This window comes from Gopherus flavomarginatus, chromosome 10, assembly GCF_025201925.1.
Source record: "Gopherus flavomarginatus isolate rGopFla2 chromosome 10, rGopFla2.mat.asm, whole genome shotgun sequence".
In the NCBI taxonomy this organism is placed as follows: Eukaryota; Metazoa; Chordata; order Testudines; family Testudinidae; genus Gopherus; species Gopherus flavomarginatus.
Genome location: NC_066626.1, coordinates 8,644,267 through 8,657,510, shown reverse-complemented (window position 1 = coordinate 8,657,510; position 13,244 = coordinate 8,644,267). Strand labels below are relative to the sequence as shown.

The 13,244-nt window shown below is 53.2% G+C and overlaps 1 protein-coding gene across 4 annotated transcripts in view; it reads left to right on the top strand.

The window, feature by feature from the left end:
• Positions 1-13,244, top strand: part of COL18A1 (collagen type XVIII alpha 1 chain) — a 245,258-nt gene that overhangs the window by 175,363 nt on the left and 56,651 nt on the right. For all 4 annotated transcript variants that reach the window (XM_050916471.1, XM_050916470.1, XM_050916469.1 and 1 more), the window contains 2 exons: positions 9,126-9,209; positions 10,324-10,383. In XM_050916471.1, the coding sequence (XP_050772428.1) occupies positions 9,126-9,209; positions 10,324-10,383 (144 nt within the window). The remainder of the gene's footprint in view (positions 1-9,125; positions 9,210-10,323; positions 10,384-13,244) is intronic.

Genomic DNA, 13,244 nt, shown 5'->3' with positions numbered 1-13,244 from the left:
GGTCTCAAGTCTGTGTAATGCAGCCAGAGTCCCATCTTTGCGCTCACTGAAAACAGGCCTTATAGTGATAGACTGAGCTCCATGAGTCTATTTAGCATAGCGAAGAGAAGGTTATGGGGTGATTTGATTCCAGTCTATAAGCACCTACATGGGGAACAAATATTTGATAATTGGCTCTTCCATCTGACAGAGAAATGTACAGCATGAGTCAGTGGCTGGAAGTTGAAGCCAGACAAGTTCAGGCTGGAAATAAGGTGTAAATGTATAAGAGTCACAGTAATTAAGTATGGGAACAATTTCCCAAGGGTTGTGGTGGTTTCTCCAGCACTGGCACTTTCCAGTCTGCTCTAGGGATGATTGTGGGGCGGGTCTCTGGCCTGTGCTGTACAGGAGGTCAGACTAGATGATCACAATGGTCCCTTCTGGCCTTGGAATCTCAGAATGTGAATTTGTGCACGGATAGGCATGGCCTGTAGGGAGAGCGGAGAATCTGAACATGGGCGCGCTGTGTTAATTCAGAAGTTGAATTCCACCAGTTGTATACATATAGGCTAGATGGGCCAAGGAAGGCCCAGGGCAGCGTCTAGCGAGACAGAGGAGCTCTGGGTCCAGTGGGGCAGATTCTTAGCTGTTGTAAATTGTCGTCAGTGGGGCCATGGTGATCTCCCCCAATATTGCATCAAATGTTTCCATTTTCCTTTGAGCTCTGCTTAGTTTGTGTGTCACCAAGGCAAGCTGGAAGTGCTCTGACCAGTTGGTCACTGCCTATGGCAATGGGGCATGGGCGTTCAGCTCTTCCGCTGCCATTTGCACTGGTACTGCAGGCTATCTCTAGGGACTGGGAGCTCGTTCTCACTTCCTGCCCTGGCAGGCTAAGCAGCCAGATTTTAACCTTTGATCTCAGGCCCAGGACACAGAAATGGACCCCCCAGCTCTCCCGGGGAGCCACAGCTCCCCATTGCCTACCCGCCTTATGTGGATGTCAAACCTCAGCAGGGACACTGTGCGCCTGCCATGCTAGTGCATTATAGCGAGGATTAGGAGAGAAAAAAGGGGGCAATACTCTGTGGGGAGGGGGCATTTCCACCGGAGGAGTTCTGCACATAGATCTCTGACACGCACTGCCGAAAGGCTGACTTAATTGTGATTTCTGTATTGGTGTGATTGTTTTATTATTTCATTTAGCATTTGCATATCGCACTCCACCACAATCCCTGGTGTCAGACCCTGCCAGTGGCGGGGGAAGGGGTTGAGGACTGGGGCCTCCTTTCACTTCCCCCAGTGAGATTTGCCTGGATTTTTGCCAGTCACTAAGAGCAGACTCTGTTCCAAGGAGAGATGGCACCAATCTGAGGAGGAGGAGGCTGCAGAATGGTGGGGGGAGGGATAGCTCAGTGGTTTAGCACTGGTCTGCTAAACTCAGGATTGAGAGTTCAATCCTTGAGGGAGGCATTAAGGGATCTGGGGCAAAAATCAGTACTTGGTCCTGCTAGTGAAGGCAGGGGGCTGGACTCAATGACCTTTCAAGGTCCCTTCCAGTTCTAGGAGATAGGATATCTCCAGAAAAGAAAATGGTCTGAGCTTGCTTGTTTTCACAAGTCCCCGTTTTAGGGGTTACAAATAAATTCTTTCAATTTCAAGAGATATTGAGCAAGTATGGTGTCACTGCGGGTACGTGGCAGGGCATGGGGTCACTGCAGGTGCAGGATGTGGTGTGTCTGCTAGGGATGGGGTGTCACTGCTGGCAGCCATGGTGGAGCATTGTGGGGCATCACTGTGGGTGGGGTGGATGGATGTCATGGCAAACAGGGTGTCACTGTGGGCGGGGCATGGTGGGGTGTCATGGCAGGCAGGGTGTCACTGAGCGGGGCATGGTGGGGTGTCATGGCAGGCAGGGCGTCACTGTGGGCTGGGCATGGTGGGATGTCATGGCAGGCAGGGTGTCACTGTGGACGGGGCATGATGGGGTGTCATGGCAGGCAGGGTGTCACTGGGCGGGGCATGATGGGGTGTCACGGCAGGCAGGGCGTCACTGTGGGCAGGGTGGGGCTAGATGGGGTGTCATAGCGGGCAGGGCAAGGCATCACTGGGCAGGACATGGGGTGTCATGACAGGCAGGGCGTCACTGTGGGTGGGGCGAGGCATGGGGTGTCATGGCGGTCAGGGCGTCACTGTGGGCGGGGCATGGTGGGGTGTCATGGCGGGTCAGAGCGTCACTGTGGGCGGGGCATGGGGGGGGATCACTGTGGGCGGGGCATGGTGGGGGGATGGTGGTCAGGGCTTCACTGTGCGGGTGGGGCATGGGGTGTCATGACGTGCAGGATGTCACTGTGGGCGGGGCATGGTGGGGTGTCATGGCGGGCAGGGTGTCACTGTGGGCGGGATGGGGCATGGAGTGTCATGGCAGCAGGGCAGGTCCCCACTGTGGGGTGGAGCAGTGCGAGTGGGTGCAAGAAGGCTCAATGAAAGCAAATAACTTTTTTTTTAGTCCTCCCTGCCTCTGCCCCTGCCCTTAGCACCCCTCGCCATCAGCAGGTCCCCATCCCAAGACCCTTCCCCTCTTTACCCTGATCTTGCAGCTCAGTCCCTGCATTGTGGGGGAGCACCACTGATGTCACAGCTGCAAGGCCCCCCTCCGAGGGAGAACGAGGGCCCAGCTGGGGCCTTAGCAGCAAACAGGCAGAGTGGCTTCTAGTCAGTTCCTTTCAAATGACCCTTTTGTGCAAACAAAGGGCTCGCTCCTGCACCCCGTCTAGGTCAGCTGGAGTTGTCCCAGTGACTTTGGTGTGTCAGGATCAGGACTTCAGACAGCATTACTGAAACGTGTATTCCCTAAGCGTGTGTGTGCACACAAGTGTGTGTAAAGCACACACGTACGGCATGGGGTATGAGAACAGCCTGTGTAAAGAGCTCTCTGCTGTCCTTGCAGCTCTCTTACACACCAGTTAGTAACATTCGTCACCGCAGCCAGAGCATCTTCCATTCTCTTCATCTGCGAGTTCAGAGCGCTTTCATGCAGAAATACACACCTGGTACAGTACTGTGGTTGTGCCCTGCAATGGAGCTCTTTGGATAGTCATTTAATAAATGAATTGACAACATTTTACGCTACTGTATTGGATGACTATTCGTTAATTCAGCCAGCTCTGCATAGTTCATGGCTGAAGACACTTACGGCCTTTCCTGAATGGAGAGAGACAACATCCAGAGTGAGCAGAGGAGAACATGTGTTACCTAACGGAGATCAATCATCAGGCAAATATTAATAAATCCTGTATAGCAGGTATTCAGTGACTTCTCATTTGTGGATCATTTGTCAGTATCTTCTCCTAGTGGAGACCAGAGAGTTCCAAGCTCTTGTGCAGTGACGTCATTCAGCTTTATGGCTGGAAGACCGATTGCTGAACTCTCTGCAGCTGGGGTCTGGTGCTGGGTGATCATGCAGGAGTGGCTTTTTGGAGCAGAGTTTGTTGTCCTGAGTTGTGTAAATCTGGGCTTTGCCTGTATACAGTAGTTGTTAAAACTAAGTAAGTGGGAAGGAAGTGTGGGTTATAATAAACACAAGTGGAGGCCAGTATCAAACCAGCACTAGGATGTAGCTGTTTGTTTAGAGAGACAGCACTGAGGGAGCCTTTTTCCAGCTCTGAGGAGGAAGAAATCGAAGTGGGTCAGTCCCAATCTGTTTCCATGTCCCCCGAGTAGGCACTAGGCATAGAAGTGATTGAAAAACGAGGTCAAAACTGAAGTCTGGCTCCTCACGCCGTCCGGAGGGGTCTAAATAAGGGTTTAGGGCCCAAGCTGGTCCCTTTTTCCAGCCATGGCTGCTGGGCCCCAAATAACTTTCTGCCCCAGGCCGCGGATGGGTTTGCCTGCTCCATACGGGTGCAGGGAAGTGAAGCGGTTTGGATCAGAGCCCTACAAGGGGGCTTTATTCAGAACAGGAGGGGAGCTTTGCCAGCACTTCCTGGCTGTTCCTGCTTGTGGGGGGGAAGGGGATGCCTGGGGTGTCCATCTTGCCCAGCTCCATCCCTCAGTGTCTCAGCCAGCAGAGCCCTACATCCCCCACATGGAGCTGAGTCCCAGCTGGCACTGTAGGATCTGTGCCTTGCCTGGCTTTGTGATGCACCTTCCCCGTCAGGGGCCCTGGCCTGTCGCTGACCGTCCCCAGCGCCTGAGCACAACCTTTCCTCTCCTGCCTGGGCCTCTCCCAGACAGCCCTTCTCCCACCCATGCCCCACTGCTGCAGGCGGTGCAGGGGCGCTAGTGGAGCTGCTGGCTCCTTGCCCTGTCTTAAGGCACTCACGGCCTCCAGCCCAGAGCATGTAGGCCCAGAGCTGTCTCAGCTGCCAACAGCTTGTCCCTCCTGGGCAGTGGCAGGCAGACATTTCCTTTCTAATCCTGGGGCCCGGCGTGCTCCTGCTAACATCGCCTGCCTTGGCGCCATCGGGTCCCCCATGGGAGCAGGGGACATGGCTGCAATCCGCCGCTGCTCTGAATGGCGGTTCATCAAGAGGGGTGGCTTCTTACAAGAGAAGGGCCCTTCCATCCCAAGCTCCCCACATGGCGCTGTGAGGCGTGGGCTGGAGAGCCAGCTAGGCACCCAGTACTGTCCATCCTGCCTCCAGCTGCTGCCTCGCCATGGAGCTATTCCCCAAGAACTCCTCTCCATGCCAGCAACTGCTGTAGTTGCTCCGGGTTGGAAGGTGGTTGCACATGGGAGGCAGTGGGGGCAGGGGAGGCATGGAAGGCAGTGTGTACATGGGGTGAATGTCCCAGAGGGGTTTTGTGAGGATGGGAGGGAGGCAGTGTGTACAGGGGGTGCACGTCCGAGGGGGTTGGTGTGTGGATGGGAGGGAGGCAGTGTGTACAAGGGGTGCACGTCCGAGGGGTTGGTGTGTGGAAGGGAGGGGGAGGCAGTGTATATAGGGGGTGCACGTCCGAGGGGGCTGGTGTGTGGATGGGAGGGAGGCAGTGTGTACAAGGGTTGCACGTCCGAGGGGTTGGTGTGTGGAAGGGAGGGGGAGGCAGTGTATATAGGGGGTGCACGTCCGAGGGGGCTGGTGTGTGGATAGGAGGGAGGCAGTGTGTACAGGGGGTGCACGTCCGAGGGGTTCGTGTGTGGATGGGAAGGGGAGGCAGTGTGTACAGGGGGTGCACATCTGAGGGGGTTGGTGTGTGGATGGGAGGGAGGCAAGGTGTACAGGGGGTGTACATCTGAGGGGGTTGGTGTGTGGATGGGAGGGAGGCAGTGTGTACAGGGGATGCACATCTGAGGGGTTGGTGTGTGGATGGGAGGAGGAGGCAGTGTGTACAGGGGGTGCACGTCCGAGGGGGCTCGTGTGTTGATGGGAGGGGGAGGCAGTGCGTATAGGGGAGGTGCACACCTGAGGGGGTTGGTGTGTGGATGGGAGGGGGAGAGAGTGTGTATGGGGGAAGTGCACGTCTGAGGAGGTTGGTGTGTGGATGGGAGGGGGAGGCAGTGTGTGTAGGGGGTACACGTCTGAGGGGGTGGGTGTGTGGATGGGAGGGGGAGGCAGTTTGTATAGGGGGTGCACGTCCGAGGAGGTTGGTGTGTGGATGGGAGGGGGAGGCAGTGTGTACAGGAGGTGCACATCCGAGGGGGTTGGTGTGTGGATGAAAGGGAGGCAGTGAGAATAGGGGGTGCACGTCTGAGGGCGTTAGCGTGGGGATGGGAGGGGGAGGCAGTGTGTGTAGGGGGTGCACGTCCGGGGGTTGGTGTGTGGATGGGAGGGGGAGGCAGTGTGTATAGGGGGTGCACGTCCGAGGGGGTTGGTGTGTGGATGGGAAGGGGAGGCAGTGTGTATAGGGGGTGCACATCCGAGGAGGTTGGTGTGTGGATGGGAGGGGGAGGCAGTGTGTATAGGGGGTGCACGTCCGGGGGTTGGTGTGTGGATGGGAGGGAGGCAGTATGTATAGGGGGTGCACGTCTGAGGGGGTTGGTGTGTGGATGGGAGGGAGGCAGTGTGTATAGGGGGTGCACGTCCGAGGGGGTTGGTGTGTGGATGGGAGGGAGGCAGTGTATATAGGGGGTGCACGTCCGAGGGGGTTGGTGTGTGGATGGGAGGGGGAGGCAGTGTGTACAGGGGCTGCACGTCTGAAGGGGTTGGTGTGTGGATGGGAGGGAGGCAGTGTGTATAGGGGGTGCATGTCCGAGGGGGTTGGTGTGTGGATGGGAGGGAGGCAGTGTGTATAGGGGGTGCATGTCCGAGGGGGTTGGTGTGTGGATGGGAGGGGGAGGCAGTGTGTATAGGGGGTGCACATCCGGGGGTTGGTGTGTGGATGGGAGGGAGGCAGTATGTATAGGGGGTGCACGTCTGAGGGGGTTGGTGTGTGGATGGGAGGGAGGCAGTGTGTATAGGGGGTGCACGTCCGAGGGGGTTGGTGTGTGGATGGGAGGGAGGCAGTGTATATAGGGGGTGCACGTCCGAGGGGTTGGTGTGTGGATGGGAGGGGGAGGCAGTGTATATAGGGGGTTGCCTTTGATCCCCTCATGTAATGGCTGCGAAAGGGCAGGCGCAGCCAGAACGCACATCGCCCGCTGCTGCCAGCAGGGCCGGTTGTGATGGGGGAAGTCAGCTTGCAGCGTTGGCGCATGAAGCTGGCTGCAGTGCCGTCCTTGGCTCTGTAGTAGAGCTGCATTGGAGCAGGCACCCTCCCTCAGAGAGGTGCCATGTGGCAAGTTGATCTGTGGATGCAGAGGAGCTGTTTCTACAGAGCCCTTTTATACTCACCCCCAGCTCTGGCTTGCCCAAGGTGCAGCTGGATATGACTGCTCAGCTCTAGTTTGCATTGGTTTGCCTTGGCAGGTCGGAGGAAGAGCCCCAACCCACCACATGGCTCTGGAGAAGCATTAGCAGCCTTGGATTCCTTAGCGGTTGGGGAAGAGCTTGCACGCCATTCTTTCCAAGCACGTGGGCTATTGAAATCAGCAAGGAACAGGGCTGTGTGGGGGATGCACACGTGAACACGGGCAGCATGCAAACACCACAGTCATTTGCCAGCTTCAGATATGCAGCTCATGATGTCCTCTTCCCTAGGGTGGCAATTCCCCCCTGGGCTGAGGACTGGCCCGAGGCTCACGTGCCTGCCTGCCCTCAAATCAAGTTGGAGTGGCACTGACATGATGCACAGTCACAGTGCTGGCTCTCTGCCCCCGGGTGCATTGGGCCCTAGCAGAGAAGAGTACAAGATCTTCTCTGTCCACGTCCCAGACCTATGGTAGCAGCTCTGGCCCTGACTTTATCTCATGCATTGTCAATAATAGTTCTTAGAAAACAGTTCAGACGTGTTTTCTCCCTTGTAATTTTGACCTCTGGCATGCCACACTTGTGAGACGCCTAGTTGGCAACTGGAGCGGGTTGGCCAGTGGAAATGGTGTCATCTCTTTAGCACAGTTGAGAGTTTGGTTCAGGGAGGGAAAACCATTGGCATTTCTTGTCCTGTTACTTCTGTTCAATGTGTGAAACCTGACATAATTGAGAGTTCAATTTATGACAAAAAATGAGGTTCCCGGTTTTATCTGCTTTTATTTCACCAGAAAAATCGACCAAATCCATTGTTCTTTGTTGTATAACTAATTCACTGTATCTCGTCGCATTCCACTGTAACACGTGATGGTAAAAACGCTCCCAATCACAGAGCAGTTATTGTCAATTTGGGCGATTACACTTCACAATGAAGAATTTTTTGTATGAGGAATGAAAAAGGCCGTCTTTCTCCGTGGGCATGGTCTTTCTCCCTGCTTGTGCCACGGGATAACTGCAGCCTGTATGACCCTGCTCCAGCCTCTCTTCACGGCCTACACTTGAGAGACCTGTCAGGAGTTCATTTACAGTTTGGAAGCTGAGTAAACCATGGCCCTAAAACTGGTGTGATTCCCATGTCCGGTTTTTGTGGATATGAGGCAAGTCCTTAAAAGTTGCATTTGAATAGCGCTAAACCCCTCAGAAAATTGGTGGGACTCTGCCATTTCTCTTTTGGAGGTTAATATGGTTTTGGAGGTTAAAATTCAAAATCTGTTGTGGTGAGATGGGTCACAGCTGTGAGGAAACATTTCAAGCAAGGTGAATAAATCCTTTAACTGCTTGCCAGTTCCATAACATAGACTGTGGCAAATTGGATTTGTGGGCAAGCAGGCTTCATATCTTCCCAAGCTAATTGTACTTCATCACAGCAATTCGCTGACTTCTTAAATTAGGGAGACTATAGTTCAAGAGCCAGCGACCTCACTGCATATTGTGTGAGTAGAGCAGGGGTAGGCAACCTATGGCACGTGTGCCAAAGGTGGCACACGAGTGATTTTCAGTGGCACTCACACTGCCCGGGTCCTGGCCACCGGTTTGGAGGGGGCTCTGCATTTTAATTTAATTTTAAATGAAGCTTCTTAAACATTTTAAAAACCTTATTTACTTTACATACAACAATAGCTTAGTTATATATTATAGACTTAGAGAAAGAGACCTTCTAAAAACATTGTAATGTATTACTGGCACACGGAACCTTCAATTAGAGTGAATAAATGAAGATTTGGCACACCATGTCTGAAAGGTTGCCGACCCCTGGAGTAGAGCTTGACCAATAGTGCCAATGAGAATGAAGAGCTGATTTCACTGTGGCCCACACAGTGCAGAGAGGAGGCGGCAACTATTTGGTGGTTGGAGAGGATGGGCTCATTCCATCCTTCCCCCAAAGCTTTGAAACTGAGCATTAGTGAGAAGTGTCTGGAATTCACACCACAGAACTCCTGAGAAACAACTCGATTAAACCCAGAAGTTTGTAGTGGGTGCAGTGGCTGTGCTGGCCCTGGTTTAAGAAGTCAGCAAGCCACTGTGATTAAGCACAGGCTCTGTTTCACTGAGAATACATCACTGCAGGAGAATCGCAATCAGATTCCTTGGACTTGATCCCCGGGCAGTTGAAATTGGGGCTGCCTTTGGTTATCTCTGCCTGCAATTCACATTGTGAACCTTTCCTACCAACCAGTCAGCTAACAGGCTGATGGCCATTGTCAAGTGGCAACGGGCTCTGATAACACTCTCTCTCACAAGCTACCCACGATGTGTTGCGTTGTTTGCTGGTGATGATTGCTGGTATGTATTTTCCAGGGGATGATTGCAGATCTGAAAGTGACAGGTGATCACCAGGCAGCTGATCTCCAGTGTGAGGAGCAGGACGAGGATACTGATGTGGTGAGTGCTGTCTGCCATGGCTCAGTATTGTAGCTGTGGTTTGCTTACACAGAGGGGTGTAGAACTTACCTTGGTTCCAGCTGTTAGCAGATCGCTTGCTGGAAGTTAATATGCAATTTACCACACAGGGTCATGCACCCCAAATGTCCAAAAAATCATGAGCCTGACCCCAACAAATCATGAGATTGGACCAAAAATCATGAGCTTTAAAAATATATAGATTATATTGTGTGGTTTTGGTCTGCTCTTTGATGTGTGAAATCTCTCTTCCCCGCACCTGCCCCTGGCTCCTGCCATACCAGATACAACCGCTGTTGTGAAATAGCAATGCCCAAGGGGGTGGGGAGAGTGGGCAGTGCAGTGTCCTCACGCCCAGACAGGAACTCCCATGGGCACTCACCCTTCTCGCTTCATCATCCCCCATTCCCTTAAGAGGTCAGACGGTAGCAAAGGAGATCTGCCCTACCCCAGTGCTTGCTGGCTGGGGGTTTGTCCAGGAATTTCATGGAAGACTAGACCCCAGGTGGTGGTATTGCCTCCTGCCATTGCTAATCGGCAGGTCTTCTCCAGCTGCTCCCCTGGGCCCTGAGGCTTGCCACGGCGGAGGAAACAAGCTAACCAGCTACTAGTGTCAAGTGACCGTTGTGAATTTTAGTTCCTAGCCAAAGCCCCCTCAGTGCACTGAACCAGGGTGAAATCCTGGCCCCAGTGAATTTATTTGCAAAACTCCCATTGACTTCTACAGAGTCAGGATTTCCTGATTTGGTTTTTTTATTGAGTCATGTTAGTGAACAGACTGTACCACTGGTGGGACCAGCTGACTCTTTGGGCTTATAAATCCTTGTTGGAATCAGTGTGGGACCCCAAGTGAATCCCAGGACAGGCGGAAATGTGAATCCCCTTCTCAGCAACGAGGAGAAGGATCTCATTGCTAGGCAGTAAAAGCCGGTTTGAGACGCACACTTTCCACCAGGAGAATGTGGGGCCTGGGTTTTATTTCCAGTGGGAAGGGGGCAGAGCAGCCATTGCTGTCGAGTACCCTGAGCAGAACACTCGGGCATGCTGGATATGTTTGCTGACCGCGTCTCCCTCCCCTCCCTTTGGAATGATGTAGGCATCTGGAGATTTTGGAAGTGGTGCTGAAGAAAGGCCCCACCTATCAAGAAGGAAGCAGGTGAGTCTGCGGCCGTGGGCCCAAGGGCATTCCTTTCCAGCTTGGCTTTGCTTTTCCCTTCCAGGTACAGGCCCCATCAAATCTGGCTAAACACTACATAAGCAGACAGAGGGATGGGGGCTGTTTCTATGTGGCCTTCTCTGCCTCCTTCACAGTTGTCCTTACTGCTGCAATGGGCAGCAGAGAGTGGGTGGGGGGGAGTTGGCAGTCATTCTGCCAATGGATGGTTGGTCTTCCCAGGTTAAGATGAATGATGGCTTGGGGTCCTGATTTCTCCCTTTCCAGTCAGCCCAGAGGTGCAGGGAGTAAACGCCTTGTTGACATAAACTTATGTTTTCTGTGATATGCTCCTGGGCCACGGCCTTTATCCTGTGGCTACTCGTGTCCATTTCCCCCTCCCCCATCTCGTGCCATCAGTGAAACCATTGGGAAAGGCGCGAACAGCACGGTGCTTTCCCTGGATCATGCCAACTGTCCTGACTACGTCTCCCTGATGCACTGAGTCACGGAGAAGTTCCGTGCCTGTAAGTCAGATTGTATCACACGTAGTGGATCTGGAACAAAAGCCAACAGGGCATCTGAAAACTGGCTGAGAATCTGAAGAGATTGGTAACTGAATCAGAGCTTTCCTTTAAACCAGACCCCCAAAGGCTTGCAGTGTTAACTCTCTGGGCTAGGAATTGGCTGTCTATTCAGAATAGTGTCTAATCTCTCCCCTTCATGTTACCTACTGCTGTATGGCTGCAATAGAAAACCCACGCCTGCTGCTGTTCTCTGCCGTTGCCCCGAGCCAGGTGTCCCTCCAGAGGAACATCCAGGAAGCAGGCTGTTTTAGGAGTTTGTACAGATTGCAAAAACACACACATGCTCTTAGCAGCCACTGGCCTGATCCACTGGGTTGTAATGGGAAAGCGTTTGTAACGTATGTAGTACAGGTACTGTACTCCCTGCTCAGGAAAGTAGGGTGCACAACTGCCTTATCTGCTGCCGTGGCATCATGAATCAGCCCTGAATTACTGTAAAGCCCATTATGCCTTGAAATTTTAGTTACCAGGACCAGATTTCATTCCATTTCCAAGAGTCCAAAGAATTGTTAAGCCTTCTCTTTCCTCCGGATGTGTATTAGCACCTGGAAACTTGCCTTTTACCATCACGAGTTCAGGTTTCAATCCAAACAGTGTGTCTGGGTTCTGAAGGATGGGTTTGGAGGGCAGGGGGGACAATGCAGTGCGCTAGTGCTTTGGAGCAGCTGAGGAGGGTGGATTTGAAAAGGACTTGGCGTTTCCTGCTTGTGGTGTGTTCTGTGGTTGAGTGTTGGCAGTACTCGCGTTCATCGACCTGTGGAGCCTCCAACAGAACATCTGTAACTCTGGCCCCAGTGCTGCAGCTCTGTGCCGACCCTCTCCGACAGCGGCTCTGCTCTGAAAAGTGACTCAGTACGAATGGTACCAAGACAGTCTGCTCTCTTAGTGTGTTCAGAGTCACGTGTGCCAACCTACCGAACCCTGCTGTGTGCATCCCCGATCGCCCTGCAGAGACAGCACGGCTGTGGGAGTTACAGAGCAGATTGGGTGTCGTCTTGTGCTGCCAAAGAATTGTTTACGTTCCAATCAGTTAAAGCTGTGCAAAGCTACTGCAGTTCCACAGCATCGGATATCAGTGAAAGCTTGATATGAGGTCAGCTGGGTTGCATGGCTTTCACTAAGGGCCTGACTTGGCCCACTGTTAATTTACTACTGATGGTGATGCCTGGCTTGTGTGTCCCAGCTCCAGGTGGTTTGCAGGGGTGGCACAAGGAAAAGCACAGCAGCACTCTCTGGCCATGTAGGCAGAACACGTTTGAGGTGGAAATCATGGAGAGGCAGTAATTTTGCAATCCCACAAAGCCATTTTTAGAGGAGCTTTGCTTGGCTGAACCTCCCTTTCCCAGTGTCCTTCCTGCAGGATCTGCCTAAAGGAAGTGAAAATATGATGACTGGAATGGGCCAAGTATTACATTGGCATGGCTCCTTGCTACTGAGGACAGTGAGGACTTAGGCTGTGACACGGTGCCTGGCTTAGCTACCTCAGCAGGATTGGTTATGCTGAGGTTGACTGGTGCACCAGGTATGTCTCACTGAGGGGATGGCACTCTGGGGCATGTTAGCTGGATGGTGGCATACGGTAACACTTACCCGTGGACACCATTGTTCCAAGGAGGCCATCGTTGCTTCCCTGTAGAGTAGTGGTAGTGCTGGCGTTTTAAATGCTGTATTCCCCCACACACACACACTCCTCCCCCGGCTGACAGCTAGCCTCCCCCTAAGAGTACGTCCAAACAGCAGCACACGGTGGTGCAGCTAGAGGTCAGTTCCCGCCGATGACAGCGCTCTCGAGGGTACCATGTTTCTGAGGAAAGGGGCATGAGAGAGAAACTTCCCTCTCACTAAGATTCCTCCCTGCCCAGGGGACAGTGCACTCAGCTGGGAGCCAGAAGATTTGAGTTCTACTCTGACATCGCTCTACTGGTGTTTGAAACTGCGCGTGAGAGCCCTTAGCACTCAGCTGTGCATGGAGCCTTGCCCAGAAGGCAGCAGGTGGTGGTATTCCCCCATTGTACACGTAAGCCAACTGGGAGTTTGGACAAGTAAACCAGGGGTAAGGAGCTGGTATTACCTCTGCATAGTGCCTTGGCGAAACCATCACTGGAATCCCAGTTTGGTCTCCACACGTCAGAATGGACATTGACCATTGGAGAGTGGTCAGAAGAGAGCTACAAGAATGATTCAAGGTCTGGAGAACCTGCCTAATCGTGAGATCCTGACGGAGCTCGATCTGTTCAGTTTATCCAAGAGAAGTGAAGTGGCGACTTGCTGGTGGTT